Source organism: Rana temporaria, chromosome 4 (assembly GCF_905171775.1).
Source record: "Rana temporaria chromosome 4, aRanTem1.1, whole genome shotgun sequence".
Classification (NCBI taxonomy): Eukaryota; Metazoa; Chordata; class Amphibia; order Anura; family Ranidae; genus Rana; species Rana temporaria.
The window spans coordinates 316522000-316545159 of record NC_053492.1 but is presented as its reverse complement, the minus strand read 5'-3'; the positions used below and the strand labels follow the sequence as shown (position 1 = coordinate 316545159).

Sequence of the window (23160 nt, the reverse complement as noted above, 5' to 3'; positions counted from 1 at the left end):
TTTAAAGCAAACCTATAGTTAAAATGTGAAGAAGAACCAAGAACCCTTATTTCTACAATTCATAGTGGAGTTTCAAAGCAACTAACAATCCAGTCAGGCAAGAAATGAAACAAGGTGTTCCCATCCAGTGTGGATGTTCTTCTATGTATATTGTTTAGTCTTCGCAGGTGGTCAGTTTAAAATGGCTGCTGGAGTTGCTATAATTTAAAGCCCAACGCCAGCCAATTTTTTTTTTGGGGGGGGGTGCTATGGTTGAAATGGGGAAGGGTTGCATCCTCTGTCCCCTCTGAACCCCTTTAATACACAGGATTTACCCACAGTTACAGAATGGCTGTACTGATTTAGATTTTTCATTTAGCCAATTTCTTAGCTCTTTATGTTTGAATAATGTAAACTGAGTTTGTATCAACCAGTACAGAAAATTAAGGCTTACCTTTTGTTAAAAAAAAAACACATCACCTATGCCCCTTTTAGCAGATGGTTAGGTGATCAATGCCACAGTATTGTTATTGTGGTCACTTCTAAAGAACTTGAATCAGACAGAGCAAGCCAATATGTCGCTCTGCCTAAAACAGTGACTTTCCCTATCATCAGGAATGATTAAGTACTTTTTTTTTTGCGTGTAAACCTTTCACATTCACCTTTTATTTATTATAATTAATATTTAATTCTACATCTGCTTTAAACGTTTGTAGCATGATCTTTATATATATATATATATATATATATATATATAATATATATATACACCGTATTAGCGTATAACACTCACTTTTTTACCCTGAAAATAGAAGGTAGACTGTGCCTACGTGTTATATGCGGGGGTCTGTGGAAAGTTTTTTCCTGAAATTTCCCTCTTAAAGTTAGGGTGCGTGTTATACGCCGATAAATACGGTGTGTATATGTATGTATGTATATATATATATATATATATATATATATATATATATATATATATATATATATATATATATATATATATATATATATATATATATATATATATATATATATATATATTTAAAAACTTTAAAATTAGATTGAATATTATATATAAGAATTGAAGTGTTGTTTTTCTGAATTACATTACCCCTTGCATATGTAACCACCTTTTTATAAACCCTGTGCTTGCCTAATATAATACATTGGTACTGAAAAGTGTTACAGTAGAGCTATGGGCAAAATAAAAAAATAAATTTTTTCTTTAATTTAATAACTTATGAATAAAAACTGGCTTTTGTAGCAGTCCCTGTCAGTGTCCATTGCTATGCTTCTACCCTTATACTGCCACCTTTTCTGGTTAGCTTGGCATTTTGAAGGAAGTGGATAATTGATTTACTGACAGAAAAACAAAACTACTGTGTTCATGCCATTGACAGGTTACATTAAATAAGAGATTTTAACTTTGCCCATGGTTCCACTTTAAGATACATTAACTAATATCTTCTTCTCATATAATGGTTAAGAAGAGAAAGTTAATCTTTACATGGAAAAAACACAGGACATTGTGCTTTTTATCTATGTTTTGTTGTTTCACATAGCTGGAAGGGCACAATATCTTCTCCAATTTGGGTTCTTGCGAGTATGAACAAGTGCTGGAAATTATCCGCAAAGCCATTATTGCCACAGACCTTGCACTGTATTTTGGAAATCGAAAGCACTTAGAGGACCTTCATCAAACCGGCGCGCTAAATTTTAACAACCAAGCCCACAGGTAAAGAAAACCTATGATTAACCCCTGTGTTCTTTGATCCCCTAAACTTGTATTCCTGCATTTAAAATTGTCTGTGGCACTGTTGTTTAAAGTAATCTACCAAAAATTATTATTCCATATTCTAGACCTAGATCACCCTTGATTGAACTTAAAGGGTCACTAAAGGAAAAACATTTTTTTGCTGAAATGACTGTTTACAGGGTATAGAGACATAAAAGTTAACTGATTCCTTTTAAAAATGATTAAAAATAGAGTAAATTCAATCATATAATGTGCCTACAGTTTCACTTTTGTTTTTAAACTGGCTTAATGTTTCTGTGAAGTAAAGAGACACACAGAACAAAAACAAACAAATCCAGGGCAGTTTTTTGTTTTACAGCAACATCAAAGCAAAAACAAGCAATGAGGACATGAAACCAGTACTGCAGTAAGGTAAAGGAAGCTATTCCTTTAGTGATCCTTTAAGGCAACAGGAATGTCAGTAATATGACACCTAATGTTAGTAAGAATAGCTGCCTACTTATGTCTGGGATTTGTTTTTTGAATGTACTATTTGACAGAAAAGCTAACTACCATAGCATCTCTACATACAAAGAACATGTGAATTGTAAAGCAGACACATCCAAAATCAGTCCTGCTAAGTAGTGATGAATGGTAACTCAAGTTACTGGGAAGCTATTTTTCAAACTTGTTTACAGGTTCAAATCATTTGTTTTTGCTAGAACCTACTTAGAAACCCCAAACATTATATATATATATATTTTTCTAACGCCCTAGACCTAAAGAGTAAAATAGCAGTCGTTGCAATACTTTCTGTCACACAGTATTTGCGCAACGGTCTTACAAGCGTGATTTTTTTTGGAAAAATTTATTGTTTGAATTAAAAAATGAGACAACAGTAAAGTTAGCCCAACTGATACCCAACATGTCACACTTCAAAATTGTGGCCGCTTGTGGAATGGCAACAAACTTTTATCCATAAATATTTCCATAGGCAACGTTTAAAAAATTCTACAGGTTGCATGTTTTGTTTACAGAGGATGTCTTTGGCGAGAATTATTGCTCTCACTATAACGATTGCGGTGATACCTCACGTGTGGTTTGGACACTGTTTCCATATGCGGGCGCTACTCACATAGGCGTTCACTTCTGCACGCAAGCTCGGCAGGACGGGGCGTGTTAAAAACTTGTTTTCTTATTTATTTAACTTTTTATTTTTTTATTTTTACACTGTTCTTTTTTTTTTTTTTAAAGTGTCACTTTTATTCCTATTACAATGAATATAAACATACCTTGTAATAGAAAAAGAGCATGACGTGACCTCTTAAATATGAGATCTGTGGTCAAAGAGACCTCAGATTCTGGATTCGGGATTCTGTGGGGGGAATGTTATAGGGAAAATGTTGCAGGGCAGTGACAATGTCTTCAATATATTTGAGGTAAGTAGTGGGTTGCTTGTAGGTGATTTTTGATAACAGACAAATTAATTGAACAGGGCCATATGAAACGGATGAAATGCACCTTTCTTATACCAATAACGGGACTTGCAGGTTGACAAATATGGTTGTAGAATCTAATCATTTAAACCCCTTTCCCCCCCCCCCCCATATACAGATTGTAGTCATGGACACATTCAGGCTTTACTACAGGGCCACGTCTTCTCTGAATCTCACCAAGGTGTCATTGTGGATGGAAGTCATCATGTGAACATCTTTCTTGTCCCGCCACTTAATGGCCAACACCTCCTCATTCCTTGTGAATGCGTATTTCCCTTTTTGTAGCCATTCTGATAGTAAAGTCTGTGGGAAGCCCTTCCTATTTTTTTGTAAGGTACCGCAGGCCAGGGTTTGTTTACGATACAGGTGACGGAAAAGGGGCAAGTTGCTGTAGAAATTGTCTACATATAAGTGGTATCCTTTTTTGAACAGGGGGTATGCAATGTCCCAGACAATTTTACCACTGGTTCCTATATATGTGGGGCATTCACTGGGCTGGAGCTGGGAGTCTTTGCCTTCATAAATCTGGAAGGTGTACACATATCCAGTGGCTCGATCACACAATTTGTTAAATTATTATTATAAAACTCTTACTTATGATATACTGCTTGAACTGCAGCCGTCCGATAAAGTGGATAAGGGGTTCGTCTACACAAATATATATCGTGGTTGGAATAATCTTGGGGAGGTCACCACGAATTATCGTTGAAATGTAGAAAATGCATAATCATATCGTAGTGTGTCCTGGACATGACAGCAGAATATATTGGCATTTGGTGGATGGGGTTGGTGGACCAGTAGGCATGCAGTTCATTTTCCTTTGTAAGCCCCATTGAACGTAAGGCCCAAAACAATTTGAATTTGTCTAGTGTCAGACGTCACCAATGGAACATACGGCGTAGGACGAATTGGGTTTGGTAGCAATAAATTGCTCTGCATAGAGATTTGTTTTGTCCACCATGTACTGCAACAAATTTTCAGGGGAAAACAAATAAAAATAGTCCAATTGTGAAACATTTTAAGTGTTGGGCAGCACACCTGGCTGAGCGGTGAAAGGGGGGATTATATTGGATATTGAGTTGGCAGACAACCATAAAGGGTTTACCAGGGTATCGGAAGGTAGGACTGGGCCTGGATTCTTTGGTGTGTACTTCTGGTACTGGGCTCCTCTCCCAGCCGCTGCTGGCCGTAGGCAAGCCTTTTGATCTTGGTCCTGATCTCCTTATTCTTTTAGGAGGGAGTGTTTCCTCCTCTGACTTGGACTCCAATCCACTACCCTCTACTGGCTCGTATTCCGAACCAGAGTCGGATGATGGGAGCTCCCCGCTGCTCTCATCATCCAACGTGGTAAGGATTTTATATGCTTTCTCTGCTGTATAAACTCTGAGACATAATGGGGGTACTTTTGGCAGGCATGTGTTGTGGAACTGGTGGTGCTACTGACAGCTCACCGATGGTGGGCCTGTGTGACTGAACTGACAGGTTACTGATGGCCTGTGTGATGGTACTTATGGCGGGACTGTGCAGCTGTACTGATGGCAGTACTGATGATAGTACTGATGATGGGCCTGTGTGGTGGTAGGGGATGGCAGTACTGGTGGCGGCCTGTGTGACAGATGGACTGTGACAGATTCAGATGGTACTGATGGTGGTACTGGTGGCAGTACTAGTGGTGGCCACTGTGACAGATGGGCTGTGACAGATTCAAATGTTACTAATGGCGGTACCGATTACAGTACTGGTGGTGGCCTGTGTGACAAACGGGCTGTGACAGATGTGCTGTTACAGATTTAGATGGTACTACTGGATGGCGGTACTGGTGGCGGCCTGTGTGAAAGATTGTCTGTTACAGATTCAGATGGTACTGATGGCGGTACCGTGGGCGGTACTGTTGGCAGTACTGCAGGTGGCCTGTGTGACAGATGCAGATGGGCTGTTACAGATCCAGATGTTCTTTATGACAGGTTCTCTTTATTTGGGGGGGGGGTGTTGTACAGACAGTATTTACAAAGTAAATTGTAACACTCGCAGATCTCAGATCTCTCCTCCTCCTTAGTGTGTGAGGAGAGAGAAGAGGAGATCCCTGGAAACCGCCACAATGTTTATTTGTGACCAGCTGTGATTGGACACAGCTGATCACGTGGTAAATGGCCAATTTCATTGGCCGTTTACCCTGATCAGGAATGCACTGTGTCTGAGGGACACACGTGATCCCCTTTCATCGCGGTGTGAATTGCACGCGTATCCTCTTTGTTTTGTTTTTTTAATTCTTTATTTATTTCAAGCATTGCTTAACAGGACTTATAAGTTGTGGTTCAACCACTTGCATAGACTATATCATCGAATTGTTAGAGAAATGGTAAGGAAAAAAACATAAAAATAAGAACCCCACCATTCCCCCTCCCGCTTCCATCCTGATTTAGCAATACTTCTCCCTTTTTCTATCTTTCTTTCTGTCCCTTGCAGTCCTACCCTCTCCCGCCCCCTTCCCAAAAAAAAAAGGAAAAAAAAAAAAAAAAAAGGAGGAAGGTTTCCGCTGGCTATTCCCCGCTTCCCCCCACCAACCCCTCCCTATACCTCTCGTATGGGGCCCACATCGATTGGTATCTCCCATCCTGATCTTTCAATGTCAATATTAGGTTTTCCATTTGTTGGATTTCTGCCACTTTTGCGAGCCATTGTGCTCTTGATGGAGGTATCTCCTGCTTCCACAAGGCTGGGATACACGCTCTTGCAGCTATGATAAGGTGTCTTAACAACGAATTTTGATATTTTTCCATTGTCATTGTGTATCCTCTTTGTTTTGACATGTAACCGGCTGTAATTGGACACAGCCGATCACGTGGTAAACAGCCAATTTCATTGGACAAGTGTCATCCTCGATCGCCATAGTGCGTGCCCTGGGGGCACTCAATAGCGGCGCATCCTGACCGGCAGGATAATTAAACCATTTTGTGCACGTAATGGTGTAATATGGCGAACGGGAAGTGGTTTATTTTTAACAATGATGTGGTTTTCCTTCAGGAAAGTACATGTATATTCACTCCAAAATTTAATTTTAAAAGCAGACTTTTTTAGATGGATCAAGTCATCAAATGTATGATGAGAATTTTCATACAAATGTTCGCACAAACATTTGTTGAAAAATCTACCGTTTGGCCAGCTTAAGAGCAGGTTCACACTGGGGCGACTCTCCATGACGAGTCGCGTCCCATTCTATGCAATAGAACCGTTCTAATAGGAGCGACGCAAGTCGCTTTGACTTAGAAAAAGGTTCTTGTATGACTTTGGGGGCGGCTTGGGGCGATTTGCATTGACTTCTATACAGAAGTCATTTTGCTAATCGTCTCTGAAGTCGTCTTCAGGACGACTTGCATAGTCGCCCCCGAAGTCGTCCTGCCGCAGTGTGAACCGGCTCTGAAGGAGAAGTATGTTTGTTTGTTTTTTGTTAGTTTTTTTTGTTTGTTTTTTTTATTCATACTTCCCTCAGTGGATGGAGCATTAGACCGATGCTGCAGCTGTCCCCCGCCATCTCTGCACTGAGAACCGAGCCATTGAACATCGTCGATGGCTCGGTTCTCACAGATCCCTGACAGGAAAGCTGCTGACTGTCAGTCAGCGTCTCTCCTCTCTGCTTCTCCACGATCACTGGAGCGCTGAGCTGTGGAGGGGCAGGAAGTGGCTGTCTCAGCGTCTCACTGAGATTGCCATCAATCAAGGCATCTAGCGGATCCAGACTTGGAAGTCGGAATGACGCGATGCCTCGACTGATGGCAGTGACGTCAGCGGAATTCAGACTGCTCTCTGCTGAAAATGGGTCACAGGAGTGCAAACCGATTTGCATTCCTGTGACCCATAGGAGAAGCCTAGCCTATAAAGCTCAGGCTAGACTTCTTTATTAAGACAAGCCATACAAGTTAAGATTTCTTTTAGGAATAAGGGATGGGAAATCGATAGCTTCCCTCATTCACGATGTATGAATCTCCTCTGCTCCATCGATTCTAACTGACTGCAGTTACAGCAGGCTGAAATCTGAGCTATATATGACTAGCATGATACTAAACCTTATGTAAAAATTGTAACTTTGTAAATCTAAATTGTAATAGATTATTAACAGGTTGAGCAATACTGCTGCAAAAATAGCAGTGATGATCTTATCGTACAAAAGTGTTGTGAGATTAGATTTTTGGCTTCAGTACACAAATGTGCCAAATTATCCATGTTAAAAACTTAGTTTGAAATGTCTGCCGACAGCTGACAGTCAATACCAGACAAGTGTACACCTACCATGAAGTATGATAAGCTTCCAGTGTTAGGAAGGGAAGTTGATTTGTAATGATCTGCTTTTTACTGCTGTAGGTAAACCAGTAACTGGCTTTTGCAAAATTGCTACCACATATTGCCTAACAGAAGTTGCGGTTATCATGAATTGCTTTTTATATTCCTATTTCACAAAATGTGTATTAGTATAACAAATTGCATATAGATTATAGACTAGTTGTACATCACTTACAATCTTAAACCATTAGAGATTTTGGACAGTCTCAAGCAAAATGCTTGCAAAGTAAAGTTTTAGACTGTCCCAAGTTTTAGACTGTTCACACAAGTGTTGGTTAGTTGGTGAGTGAAGCACTGCTCATTAACCTACTGTATATATATACGGCAGCAAGGCAGCTCTCCTGTACTGATTCTGTGATTCTGCATTTCCGTGTTGGGGACAAACATGATTAAACACAGTGGGAGCCAATCAGCAGGTCTGGAACACGGATCTCTGCCTTCCCATAGTACAAGCACTCCCACACAGTTAGCAAGTACCCCCTAGGCGCACGTTTAACCCTTTTATCGCCCCCTGATGTTAACCCCTTCCTTGCCAGTGTCATTAGTACAGTAACAGTGCATATTTTTAGCACTGATCACTGTATTAGTGTCACTGGTCCCCAAAAAGTGTCAGATTTGTCTGCCGCAATGTCAGTTACACTATAAGTCACTGAATGCCGCCATTACAAGTAACAAAAAATAAATAGTAAATAAATCTATCCCATAGTTTGTAGACACTATGGGGCAGATCCACAAAGCACTTACGCCGGCGTATCTCGAGATGTGCGGCGTAAGTGTAAATATGCGCCGTCGTATCTATGTGCCGTATCTACGAAACAAAATACACCTGAAAAATAGTTTTTTTCCGACCGACGTATTTTTTCTGCGCCGGCGCAAATATACGCTGGACGCACCATTGATTTGCTATGCAAGTGAGGGAGATACGGCGATCCACGAATGTACGCGCGCCCGACGCATGCTACGCTCGCCGCGCATAGGTCATACCTCCAGGTCTAAAGTTACCCCTCATAAAAGCAGCTTTAACTTTGCACCAGACGTGTGCAGGTCAGCTTCAGCAGCACCGTTAAGGATGAGCTGATCATCCACACTTGCAGGACAACAATCTGTATGCCAACATGCCAGGGGCATCCATGGTCATAGCTATACTACTGGCTTTAGATGCGCGTAGAAGGAGGAGGGCACGGGAGAGGATATACCGACCATGCATAAACGTCTTTGGCATGTGTGATTCTGAGGTGTATCGCATCTTCAGATTCAGCCCTACTGCCATCCTGGAATTAACCTCAACCCTGAAAGATGACATCACCAGCCAGACACACCGCTCACATGCAGTGGAGCCACTGGTCAAGGTGCTGGCAACACTCCATTTCCTTGCCAGTAGCTCGTTTCAGCGTACAAGTGGAGTTTTGGCTGGGATGGCACAATCCTCCATTAGCAGATGTGTGCACCAGGTTGTCCCAGCAATCCTCAGACGCATGGCCAACCAAATCATCAGACCCACCCAGGAGCACCTGCGGGTGAAGGCAATACGTGATTTCTACAGAATTGCAAGATTCCCACGCACCGTGGGGGCCATTGATTGCACACATGTGGCACTACGGCCCCCCCGTGACACAGGGCACATATACCGCAATCGGAAGCACTGGTATTCCATCAACATACAGGTGATAGCCGATGCCCAATGCCTCATATGGCACGTTCGTGCCAAACACCCAGGGTCCAGCCACGACAGCTACATATACCGTCAAAGCCCCATCCCAACAGAATTTGAACAGAACATTTATGGGGACAGCTTGCTGGTTGGTGAGTGACATGGGTGTCAGGCATGACTGTCCGCCCCCATGATGCAGACATCACGAGGGCCACATGCATGACTAACATCCTCCTGTCTTTTCCCTTCCAGGTGACTCTGCATATGCACTTGGGCCCCATCTCATGACTCCATTCCGGGATCCCCAAACCCCAGGAGAGCAAAGATACAATGAAGCACACACACGTACCCGTGGAGTAGTGGAACGCACCTTTGGCCTCCTGAAGTCCCGTTTCCGATGCCTGGATAAGTCTGGGGGGACCCTGTTGTATTCCCCAAACTTTGTGTGCCAGATCATCGGTGCATGTTGCATGCTGCACAACTTCGCCATGAGAAAGGGCCTGGAGATTGACATACGTGATGACCTGATCCCCGAACCAGACAATCCCCCCCTGACCGAGACTACCCCGTCTTCTGAGGGAAGAGCAGTCAGGAGATGCCTCACAGTAGGCATCTTTGCACGTTAAACACACACATTAATCATGGCACAAGGAGAATGCACGCATGCACACCACTGTGGTCCCTAGCACACACACTCCACATCCTCATCAAATTGGATTAGCACAAGTGCACCAATCTGGACTTGGGAGCAGCAACGCCACGACAAGGCTCCAATTATGGTGCTGGACATTCATACACCATTTTCACACGGACCTGGGGATCACTTCTCCCTGGTCCTGGGGATCCCTTCTCCCCAACAACCGAGGGTGACACCCCTTTTCCGGCAGGAATGTCACCCCCACATTCATACATCAGTCACACTGTAGCCTGCCTGGGCTACAAAAAAATACAAAAACTCATAATCTGAGTAGAATAGAAAAATAAACTGAAAAAACTAACCTGAGTCAAAATTATAAAAAAAAAAAAACTTAACGCCGCTGACGTGCCCCACGCCTGTGGCGGCCCCGGCTCCTCAGGGGAGACTCATTGGGGGGGGGGGAATCAGAAGAAGCATCCCCTGGTCTCCGCACACCTGGCGGCCTGCCCTCCAACGCCAGGGCGATGCGGGTGAGGACCACATTGGTGTCCTCCTGCAGCCTCACCCCCGCCTGGATGGTTGCCGTGTTGGCTCTGACAGCCTCTGTCAGGGCGCGCACCTCCTGACCCACGCCTGCTGTGGTGGTCTGCAGGTCAGTCATGCAGGTGACCACAGCTAAGGAGTTGCATGCCACATCCTGCACAGACTCCTTTATGGAGGCCATGCTGTCTGCCATGTGCTCCATACTCCTTACAACCTCACCCAGATGGCGGGTCTGGCGGGCCTGGTCCCTCCACAGGTTTTCTGGTAGAACGTCTGCCATCCCCCTTGTCTTCCTGGTCGCCTTCCTAGGTCCTGATGTGGCTTGGGGCCTAGGAGAAGGAGAGACCCTTGGGGGGAAGCCCTGTTGGGGAGGAGTGGGAGGGGCTAACCCTGATGGAGGCCAGACTGGTGCCAGCAACAGGAGGAGACTCCTCCAAATGGAGCCTCACCTCATTGCCACTGGTGACCTCCTCCACCTCCTCATGAGGAGAGGTGTGGCCACTCCCCTCCACAGATGACTCGTGGCTTGCCAGGTGGTCTGCCTCAGACTCATGTCCGGGGGATGGTGTGGACTGGCCAGATGGCCCAGCACCCTCCTGCACATCTGTGGATGACTCAAAACATTCACATGTTGGAGGATCCACACACTTGTCACATGTTCCCTTCCACCCCCACACAAGCTACACACCAGATAGAAAAAAAACACACTTGCCTGTCCTCAAGACCTCCTCAATGGAGTCCAAGCCTGGAACTCCCTCCACTTGATGCCTGTGGAGGCACTGGGCAACCACCCGCTCCTCAGCACTGAGCGTCACAGTAGTGGCTGGTCCCCCTCCAGTGCCCCTGGCATGAGTGGTCATCTTAGCCAGCTTACCTCGAACCACGCGCCGCAGATCATTGATCTTTTTCAAGATCTCATTGGGGGTCCTGGCCTCACTCCCCAAAGCATTCACATCATCTGCGATCAGCGCCATGGATCTCCCTCCTCCTGGCCACGGTGATATTGGCACTCTCTGGCCCATGGAGGTACCTATCATACTGGGTCATGGCCCTGACAATGATAGCCCTCTCCTGAGGGGAGTAATTCAGCTTCCTCTTCTTCCCAGCTGCTGACATGGCTCCAAAACACACAACTACAAACAACAGAACAAAAGCACCTTGCTTCAGGGGGGGAAACAAGAGGATGTACTTTTGCACTGGACGGGCGCATGTTTGGGCGTATTTATGCCCTGGGCGTATCTCACTAATTACACCGGGCCTAGTTTGTATCTCACTGATTACGCCGGGCCGAGTTCTGAGCATGCGCAGAGAGGCGCTGAACATAGTCAGCGTCCCTGCGCATGCGCTGTCCGGTCGGCCCTTCATTTGCATGGGGTCACGGCTCATTTCAATGGAGCATGCCCACTTCCTTCCTACTTTCAATTACGCTGGCTTACGCCTCGTAATTTATGTTGCGCCGGCGCATCGTCGGCGCAAATACTCTGAGGATACGGCACGTGCCTCTCTAAGTTGAGCCGGGGTAACGTAAATGAGATGCGCTACGCCGGTCTATATATGCGCCGATGTACGTGGATCTACCCCTATAACTTTTGCGCAAGCCGTCAATATATGCTTATTGCGAATATTTTTTTATTTTTTATAAAAAACATGTAGCAGAATACATATTGGCCTAAATTGATGTAGAAATTCGATTTTTTTTTCAATTTTTTTATTGGATGTTTTATAGCAGAAAGTAATAAACGTATTTTTTTCAAAATTATCAGTCTTTATTTGTTTATAGCGCAACAAATAAAAACCGCAGAGGTGATTAAATACCACCAAAAGAAAGCTCTATTTGTGGAAAAAAAACATAAATTTTATTTGGGCACAACGTTTCACATTGCATGTGCAATTGTCAGTTAAATGAACACAGTGCAGTATCGCAAAAAATGGCCTGGTCATGAAGGGTGGTAAACCTTCCGGAGGGCAAGTGGTTAATGTGTCTATAGCATTTTTGACACATTATTGATGCATTTTTATTTTATTTTAAATACATTTTCATTGAAATTCTTATTTTCCAATAAGAGTACACTCATAGGACATGCCATGTCTTTCACATCGCCACTGGGGTTTCCGTGTTTATATTTCAAATACAATGAACGTAAAGATGTCACACCAAAGTATTACATAACAGGATACATTCTATACATAGTTAGTCTGGTTGAAGAAAAGACACATGTCCAACCGATTTAAAGGGGGGGGGGGGGGTGTAAGCCATGATATGATGTCCCAAAAAAGGACCACATCCAAGGTCCAAGTCATCAGAAGGCTAATGTTTGCACAGAAACCAAGTACTCTCTACAAAAATGAGATTGAGATCTATTGGCAATATTACTCTGTTATCCATGGTTTAGGAACCATTTAATCCAAAAATGATGGCCCAAATGGGTGTTGTGGAGAATATCAATCTATATAGACATTGTGAGATGAAAGAATGGAGTAAAAAAAATCTGCAAAAAGGTAAGAAAATTTTGGGCAAAATTCCATTGGACAATAACCCCAAAAAATAAGAGCACGACACTGTGTCAAAGGCCTTACGTAGGTCCAGTGAAAGCAACTTATCCATCGTCACTGCCCTCCCAGGTTGAACGTTAAAAGTTAAATAAATAGAACTTTCTCTGGATCTGATCTCTGTTTGGTATTATGCCTACCTAGTCTATATTTACGGTATATACATTTCTAAAAACTATTGAGTCCAATCACATACACTTTAGTAAGCAGTGTAACCAATTGGTGCTCTATTGTTCCAGGACGACGCACCCGTATGTTCTCCTAGAAGTGCAGCGACGAGATCTGTTCCCACTGTGTCCACTGGACACAGCCAATCACTGATGATGGTAAAGGGCTGCTGTGATCAGCCCTGGTACCATGTGATCGCTGTGATCAATCACAGTTACAGTAGTAAACAAGGCTGTCGTTCACAATGCCTTGCTTACTACTACCTTGATTGTCTACTTTCCAAAAAGGGGTCTTTTGTATCGTTCTGACATTTCGGACCCTCCGGCTGTGAGTACATCAGGTGTGATAAATGTTTAATGATTGGTACCATAGCTAGTAGACTTACTTTCACACAGACTAAATAATATACACTAATTTGGGTTATTTTTTACAAAAAATATGTAGCCGTATACATTTTGGCCCAAATGTATGAAGAAAAATGACTTATTTGCAAAATGTTATAATGGAAACGAAAAGAAAAAAAAATGCTTTTTCCAAAATGTTCAGTTTTTTCCGCTTGTATCGCAAAAAATAAAAACCCAGTTGTGAATAAATACCACCAAATAAAGATCTATTTGTGAAGAAATAGAATGACTGAGTTATTCAATGTGTGAGTGCACTGAAAATTGGTCTAAGCCAGAAGGGGGGGGGGGGAGTGCCCTGTATTAAAGTGGTTAGTTACACATCTAAGGGCTCATGTACACAGGGCAGTTGAAAACCTATTCTGAACGCTAGAAACTTGACAGATGGAAACCGATGGTAAAAAAAAAAAAACATGCTTTACAGCTTTTACATACGTTTATGCAAGTTTATCAGAGGTTATGAGCGTTTTGAGGTTGGAAGCGTTTTTTTAAAGATAAACTCAGGAAACCCTCCCAAATGTTCATAATGCATGAAAAACAAGTACATTACTAACCATTTCAGCCATTCTGTGAGAGAAGACAGAGCAGCAGCAGAGAGAGCAGTGTGCTTATCGATAGGTCCTTTTTTTATGTGTTTTCACTATGGATCCAATCGCAAGCATGTGTGAGGAAATACTCCTGATGTTGGTGTTGCTGAGGCTCCTAAGATGAAGAAAATTGCATAAGAGAACCATAGCTTGTAGCTACTGGACTCATCCCGTTCATGCAGGCAACAGCATGTGGTGAATTTTGTGTTTTTTCAACATTTTTATATGTTAAAAAAAATTTGAAATGTTTTCCCCTTTAAAAATGCTTATAAACACAGTTTTCCCGTGGTTACACAAGGTTATAATGCAGTTACAAGCATTTGACGTTTGAAATGCCAGAAAAATACAGTCCTGAATGCAATTCTGCTTTCAAAAAAATGCCTGTACCCTCAACTGCTTCTAAACTACTATAAACAACTGAGTGTACATGTACACATAAGATAAGGTGCTTTTGGATCTTTTTTGCCAAAGCTCCTAAACTTGCCTCCATAAAAGCCTATCGGCCAGATTCACGTAGAGGCGCATATCTTTATGCCGGCGTAGCGCATCCCATTTGCACTACGCCGACGTAACATAGTGAGGCAAGTACTGTATATCAACTGTGGGTATGGAGTTGGGTGTATGGGATTGTACTGTGTTTTTTATTTTGTTTGTTTATTTTTTTGTGGTTGAACTGGATGGACTTGTGTCTTTTTTCAACCTGACTAACTATGTAAATTATCACTATGTATTCACAAAGCACTTGCCTCCTAAGTTGCGTCGGCGTAGCGTAAATGGCCCGACGTAACCCCGCCTAATTCAAAATGGGCAGGTAGGGGGCGTGCTCCATGTAAATTACCCGTGACCCCATGTAAATGAGGGCCGTTGGTACGACGCATGCGCGCGCATGCTCGGAATCACGTCGCAAATACTCCTTGCTTTCGGCGTGAACGTAACCTACGCCCAGCCCCATTCACGTACGCTTACGCAAACCATGTAAAATTCGACGGCACTTCCGACGTCCATACCTTGCATGGTAGCGTATCGGGCGCAAGTACGTTCGTGAATAGGCGTATCTTGCTCATTTACATATTCTAGGCGTAAATCAACGTACACGCCCCTAGCGGCCAGCGTAAATATGCAGCTAAGATACAACGGCGTAGGAGACTTACGCCGGTCATATCTTAGCAACAGAGAAGCGTATCTCAGTTTGAGAATTTGCTTAAAGATACGACGGAGCGCATTCGGACTTACAACGGCGTATCTACTGATACGCCGTCGTAAGTCTTTCTGAATCTGGCTAAATGTGTCTATGTACACAGAGGCCCGGATTCGCATACCTCGGCGCATATTTATGCCGGCGTAGCGTATCGAATATACGACGGATCACTGCCCACGACGTGAACATACGCCCAGCCCTATTCACGTACTGTAAACAACGTAAACTACGACGGCTCTGTTCCCTGGTCCATACCTTTTGCATGAGTTGCGCCTCCTATATGTGGAATAACTTTACGCCGGACGTACGCCTTACGCAAACCGCGTATATTATGCGCCGGGCGCAACTATGTTCGTAAATCGGCATATCTCCCTCATTTGCATATGTGCATAGAAAATCAATGGGAGCGCCCCTTGCGGCCAGCGTAAATATGCGCCCACGATATGCCGGTGTAGGAAAGTTACGTCGGTCGTATGCAGCCTATTTTCAGTCATATCTCAGATTGTGGGCACGGCGCACAGATACGACGGCGCATAGATAGACTTACGCGGCGTATGTCGAGATACGTCGGCATAAGTGCTTCGTGATTCCGGGCCATAGCCTTTTAATAGAGTTTAGGAGCTAAAGCATTTAGGTGAGGTTAAACCTGCCTCACCTGAAGAATTGCGTTTAGGATGGGTACGTTTTGACCACCGGCCGCAGTTTGCGTTTGTGCCACATTTTTGCATTTTCCACAGCCACGCTCAGGGTAGGCCAGTGTACATGTAGCCTAATGAAGTTCTACAAAATAAAATCTGCATCAATGAAAAAAAAGTGGCAATGGACATTCTCTTACATCCAATTGTAAAAGTGACAAGGGTTAGAAGGATGGCAGCAGCAGTAGTTCTAAGTGGCTAAAGTTGTGGACTGCTTAGCTTTAAAAAAAATGTAACAAGCAGATAATGGTGAACAAATTGATGATGCATTGATATCAATTTAGAGTACCACTATTCAGTGGTGTACCTATAGGGGGGGGCGCGCCCCGGGTGCCACACAGTGGGGGGGGGGGGGGGGGGGGGTCGGGCCAGCTATCAGTGACGGGACAAGGCAGGGCGGGTGCTCTGTAGCTGTGGCTGGCTCTCTCTATTCATGCCTGTCAGCAGTGCTGCTCCTCTGTGTTGTTCAGCTTACAGACGGGATCTTTACTGCCACCTCTGGCCACTTCCTGCATGTGCACCCCTCGTGTTTACTGACTCCTCTCGTGTCTCACAGAGACATGTAGAAACTGGACCTGGGACTAGGAAGACCACCTTACAAGTGGGTGCTGAGAGTATAAATGAAGGTAGGAGGCTGTTTGTGTACAGGTAGGTGTGTGTGTTGGGGGGGGCGGCAGCTGAGTGTGTAGAGTTAGAGGTGTGTGTGTGGGGGCAGCTAAGTGTGTACAGGCGTGGGGGGGGTTGGTAGCTGTGTAAAGGTGTGTGTGTGTGTGTGGGGGGGGGGGGTGGGCTGAATGTGTACTGGTGTGTGTGTGTGGGGGGGCAGCTGAATGTGTACAGGTGTGTGTGCGTGTGAGGGGGGGCATCTGAGTGTGTACAGGTGTGTGTACGTGGGGGGCAGCTGAGTGTGTACGGGTGTGTGTGCGTAGGGGGCAGCTGAGCGTGTACAGATGTGTGTGTGGGGGGGGGGGACAGCTGAGTGTGTACAGATGTGTGAGGGGGGAACTGAGTGTGTACAGATGTGTGAGGGGGGAGCTGAGTGTGTACAGGGTTGTGTGAGGGGGGAGCTGAGTGTGTACAGGTGTGTGTCAGGGGGGAGCGGAGTGTCTACAGATGTGAGGGGGACTGAGTGCGTATCGGTGTGACGAAGGGGCTGAGTACGTACAAGTGTGAGGGGGACTGAGTGCAAACAGGTGTGAGGGGGGCTGAGTGAGTACAGCAGGGGTACCCAACCAGTGGCCCGCAGAGTCCTCTGATGTGGCCCTCGACCTCCTGCTCTGGGATGGCAGATTGGCAAGCCCAGATCACGGGTTGCCGACCCGCTATCCCAGAGCAGCAGTTTTGCGAATGAAGCCGCTGGTAGAGGAAGCAAGTGGCTGCGGAGCAGAGCCGAATAAGCCAATGCTTCCTGTATAGCGCCAACTTTTTTCACACGCAAAGTGATACCAAATGCACGCTGCCTGGGCTGGGACAGCAACAGCCGGCAATACCTGAATGGAAAACTGTTATTTAAGGTAAGTTTACTATTAAATTCACAGTATATATATATATATATATATATGGGTATATCTGTTCTGCAGTGCTTTCAAACTGATCCGCAGGTGCAGTGCAGCTGCAGGTTTCCTGCACTGAGCCATATACTTCTGTTGTTAACTGCGGGTTTGTTGCACTTTCAGAAAGCGCGCCACACCTGCTGGATATAATAAGTTTGAAAAAAAATTGCAGCTAACCCGCAGAAAATCCATAGCTGCACTGCACCCGTGCTTTGGACAAATCGCAACGCATCAGTGTGAAAGTATCCTTAGGCCCCTTTCACATGATCGGTCCGACCCAATCGGACTTACTATTTACCCCTATGGAGCAGCAGATGTAAACAGGCTTGTGTCTGTTTTCACCCGCCTACCTAATAAAAAAAATAGAAAGGGATCTGCTCCCTTCCGTCTGGGCAGATCGGATTGGATCTGAGGGCCCATAGAGTAGAGTGGGCTGTGTCCTTGGACACAGACCTGTCATCCTCCTGCTCTGCTCATTGTGGTCCGTGACCGGTTACCAATTCGCTTAAGTGGCCCTCGCTTTTCAAAAGGTTGGGCGTCCCTGTTGTATAGGCATGATCATTGAAGGGGGAGTGCCAGTTATAGGATCCACCCGCCTGCCAAATGCTCTAGGTACGCCCCTGCCACTTTTATTTCTGTTTACAAACGGTTTATTGAAAAAATAAGTCTCAATACAGTTTAAACTCGAATTGGCAAGAAGTACAAAAATAGATACCAGAGCAGTGAACATCTGTGAAGAATATGCATAGCAGTTATTCGAGAGGCGCCACTTTTAATTCTGAACCTGTGCAAACCTTTTTAACCTGTGGCCCTGACCATCAGTAACTGCTAATCAGTTTGTGGTTTCCTGGAGCGTTTTTCTCAAAGGAACAAATTTGAACTGTGTATGTGGTTTTCATTCAGGAAATTCTATTCATTCCATTAATTCCAAAGTTGTATGTTAAAAGCAAATGGAATTCCTTTATCGTACATCCCAGGACACAGGGTTCATGTCCGTTATGATAGAGTAATGCTCCAAACTTCAGGTTATTGGACACTGGTAAAAAGGACAGGAAATTCTCTCCCAGGCATAACCTTTAGGCCCTGTACACACGAGCGGATATTCGATGAAAACGGTCCGCCGGACCGTTTCAATCGGACATTTCTGCTCCGGATTTTGATCTGATGGCTATACACACCATCAGATCAAAATCCCCGCGGAAAACATACGCGGTGACATGGCCGCGCCGTCGCCGTGCGCGACCCTGGAAGGTAAATACTTCCACGCGTGCGTCAAATCACTTCGACGCATGCGAGGGATGGGGATCGGTCGGACTTATCTGGTGAGTCTGTACAGACGACCGGATAAGTCCGACGGACAGGTTTCCAGCGGATAGATTTCTTAGCATGCCAAGAAATTTTTATCCGCTTAAAAACGGTCGACTGGACAAATGTCCGCTGAAAAATGTCCGCTAGGCCGTACACACGACCGGATTTGTCTGCTGGAACTGATCCGCGGATAAATCCCAGCGGACAGATCCGGTCGTGTGTACGGGGCCTTACCAGCTAGGCAAGGTTTCACTTTTTAAAGCAAGCCATGAACCACAAATAAAGAGAGGTGAGATTCCTATGTCTAGTAATGTGCTCGAAGAAAACAAGAACATGATTTTCCATATAAACCAAAAATCCAATTTTCTTTAACATATATCCCAGAACAACAGGGTACATACAGAGTATCTTCATATGCATTATGATAGAGATGTCGCAAAATACTTAATATTAAGTGACAGGAAATCTCTTCAGGCTTCAGTTTTTTTTGACGGTCATGTCTATGTAGTGTCTGCACAAAAACCGTTCTTCTCAGTTCCATCTCGTATTAGTAGACTGACTTTTCTGGATCCATTGTCTACGGCTTATTCTTGTAAGAATGGTACCTGGACATGCAGGGATGACCTTTAATGTTTTTGGTCGGCACTTAACCCTGCATAAAGGAGTCTGTTCAAGCCTTGTGGACCAGTAGGGTGCCATACAGGTCCAGGGCAGTGATCCTCAGCTGGGGAGAAGTTGATAAAGGCCCTTTATGGCATAGCCCGCCATGATGGGTGAAGATTGGACCCAACCTGGGGAATCCTGCAGTGTGGAATGGTCAGTACCCTGGGGGTAAAATTTGTTGTCATTCCCTCATCCTGCACTTGTGACCCCCCATGCTAAACCCCCCCCCCCCCACTTGCAGGGATCTTTTGTATTCTATGAATGAATAAAACTTTTTCTGATTGGTTGAGGCAGATACCTGCCTTTCTTCAGCATATGCTACATTGAAGAAAAAATCGTGTCAGCGGTTAATGGTATATAACTGCTAGCAATTTGTGTAGATATATAAAAGGACTGTTTTTGGACTCCCCTTAGTTGGCACTGTTTTTCACTATTGTGTACTGGTTTTTACAACGGTTTTGCTTCCTGAGTGCCACATAGCAGTGGCACAGCTTAGGAGGAGTCTGGGAAGCTCTGGTCACCAAATGCATGGGGTGTAGCTTTTTCTTAGTCCCCTACATTCTCCTGTTTGGCCACACACTTACACAGTACAGCCGTTGATGTCAGGAGTTCTGCCAAAAGGTTTGCTCAGCAATATCCCATGGAGAATGAGTTTACTAAAAAAAAAAAGTATGCCTTCAATTTATCCGGTGGTTTCCGATCTCAAAAAGATGCCAACAGTACCAATGGACGATGTCTCTGTATTTAATGATGCCTTAGATAAATGTCTGGAGGCCTTCTTTAAAGGCTCCTTTCTTCTGGTAGGGGCAGCTCTACAATTTTCAGTTGCAAGTGTAGCGGTGTGCCAAAGTCTTGCAGTCTGGGCCTGTCGCATGACAAAAGAGAGGGACCCTGCTAATGGAGATACCAAAGCGAGTAGAAACTTGGAAGATTTCCAACATGCTCTACTCTATTCAGTTACTTTGTTGTCTAGGGGTTTTGTCTCTGTACACTTGTGTGCAGGATCTTATGGTTAAAGTGTTAATCAACAGAGTTACCCTGCAAGAAGCATTTTTAATATTTACCTTTTCAAGGGGAACGTTTGCTTAAGCCTCTCTTGGATAATTACAGCCAGAAGGTGACGATTGGTAATAGAATCCTGTTAAAAGGAGGTCATATCTTTAATGTTGAAAAACCTGACACTTTTCTACTTCCAAAAAGCATTCCTTTCTGCAATCTCAGGCCTTGGGTTCCAGTCCCTAATCCTAGTTTTGTTAAAAGACCTAAAATGTTCTAAGCCCTGTGCAAAAGTCCTCCTCACAATGAAGGTGGCCCCCAGTCACTAAGGTGGGGGAGGTAGGCAGGCCTTTGTGTACGTTTGGCAAGGGAAGATTGCGAACGGGTAGGTTTGCAACATAGGGGGTTATTTACAAAAGGCAAATCCACTTTGCACTACAAGTGCAAAGTGCACTTGAAATTGCACTGGAAGTGCACTTGGAGGTGCAGTCGCTGTAAATCTGAGGGGTAGATCTGAAACGGGACCCCTTGGATCTACAGTGACTGCACTTCCAAGTGCAATTTCAAGTGCACTTTGCACTTGTAGTTTGCACTTGTAGTGCAAAGCGGATTTGCCTTTAGTAAATAACCCCCATAGTGTCTCACGGTTACAAGCTGGAATTCCAAAACCTCCCCCCTCCAGCTACATGCTTTAAAATGTTTCTTTGGATTTAGGAAAAATAATAGCTCTTTTCCAAGCCCTCTTCTTCTGTCACAAGGAGTGGTTATTCTGGTTCCAGAGGGCAACAGGTTTTCAGTTTCTACTCAAACCTTTTCACAGTTCCAAAAAATTAACACAGTTGAACCGAATGCCCATTTCTGCATCTCAAGAGACTCACCCAAGGTTTCTGCAGTTTGTGGTGGAGAACTGCCATTTTAAGTTTTTGGCCTGCCATTTAGCCTGTATACAGCTCCCAGAGTATTCACAACGGTCCTGGATCCAGTCCTGTGGCTCCTGCATGGCATGGGTATTTCTGTTGTAGAAGATAAGGAATAATTGCTTTTAGGGGAGCAATCCCCTTCGCTCCCGAAGACCAGTGGAGAGGTTTGGATGGGTTCTGAATTTGCAGAAGCTGACCTTAGTATCAACCCAAAGTTGGGAATATTGAGGTCTGATTCTAAATGTGGTCCAGGTCAAAGTGATTCTCCCTCCAGGCAAATGTCTTGCTCTGAGGGTTCAGGTGGACTTGCTCAAGACTCTGACAAATTACTCAATTCAACTTTTGCATAAATGTTCTTGAAATCTATCGGCATAGGTAACTTGGTCACTGCAGGAGAGGTCATTGCCTATCAACATTCTGGAAGTTGAGAGTGATTCTCCTTACTCTGATGCAATGGTTGGTGAAACTGATGGACCTCCCTTTAAGGGTTCATACAGAAAACTTCATGGCTGTGGTGTGCATAAATCATTAGGGAGGCACCAAAAGTCAGGCAGCTCAGGAGTAAGTGAATCTTATCCTTTCTTGGGCAGAACTAAATGTTTTGCCATCTACAATCCAGGCATGGAAAGTTTGGCAGGCGGATTTTCTCAGCCATCAACTGTCTTTAAGGATGTGGATCTTCTGGCATCCAGGTTCAATGTGAAGCTGGAGAGGGTTGTTTCCAGGACCAGGGATCCTCAAGCATTCAGGGTGGATGCTCTGGTGACACTGTGGGATCAGTTCTCCCCAATTTATGTCTTCCCATTGTTACAGCTTCAACCTCGTCTGCAGTTTTAGCTACATACAGTATACAGTGTCCAATCATTGAAAATATTCAAAAGAATCAAACATAGAATAGTTCTTATGAAGAAGTAGCAAGTGATATGATTCAGGTGATCTCCCTCTAGTGCTTTAATCACTCAGTGCAACCTCCACTCCAATGTCAAAAAGCTTCCTTTTTATCAGAGAGCTTTGCAGGCTGCTATGTAAGGTTCTAACTTGTTATGGTTCAGTTATTTGGGGCTTGTTTCCCTCCTTTGCTTTGGGACACCCCTATCGTAATGGATATGAAGATGTATGTGTCCTAGGATGTACGATAAAGAAAATTGGATTTTTTTTTTTTCGTTTTCTTTGAGCACATCACAGAACACAGAGATTTCCCATCCCTCTTGCTCTGTGGTTTATGGCTTGCTTCAAACACCAACACCTTGCCTATCTGGGAGTGGTTATGCCTGGATTATTATTTGTTGTTTTTGGCAGTGTCCAATTGCCTGAAGGGGGCAGCAATAGCCTGGTCTTAATGGATATGAAAATACCCTGTTTCCTGTGATGTACTCCAAAAAAAGGTTTACTCCTCAATCTACTAGGTTATGGCCAGCTTTTGCAACAAGTTAACCTGAAAAGGCTTTGGAGCTGTGAAAAGGAGTCCAGCATTTAGAAATAGATTAGAAGGGAGATATACTGCTGAAAGAAAGTATATTGATGTAGATGCTGGTGGTGGCACTGTTTAGGGGGAACACTAAAGATAAAATAGGTGACGGCAGACACAACTGCTGTATAGATCATCATGAAGTAGTTGGGAATCTCTGTGATGGAAAGAGAAGATATCAGAGGAGGATAGAGTAAAGGGGTGAAACTGGTGAGATACTACAGAAAATGCATACAATTGTCAGGTGCCAGTACAGCTTATCATGTAAGCAGCT

At 44.3% G+C, this 23160-nt stretch overlaps 1 protein-coding gene across 3 annotated transcripts in view; it reads left to right on the top strand.

Moving 5' to 3' along the window:
• PDE10A (phosphodiesterase 10A) overlaps positions 1–23160 on the top strand; it is a 361988-nt gene that overhangs the window by 310730 nt on the left and 28098 nt on the right. For all 3 annotated transcript variants that reach the window (XM_040350636.1, XM_040350637.1, XM_040350635.1), the window contains one exon: positions 1542–1714. In XM_040350636.1, coding sequence (XP_040206570.1) covers positions 1542–1714 — 173 coding nt within the window. The remainder of the gene's footprint in view (positions 1–1541; positions 1715–23160) is intronic.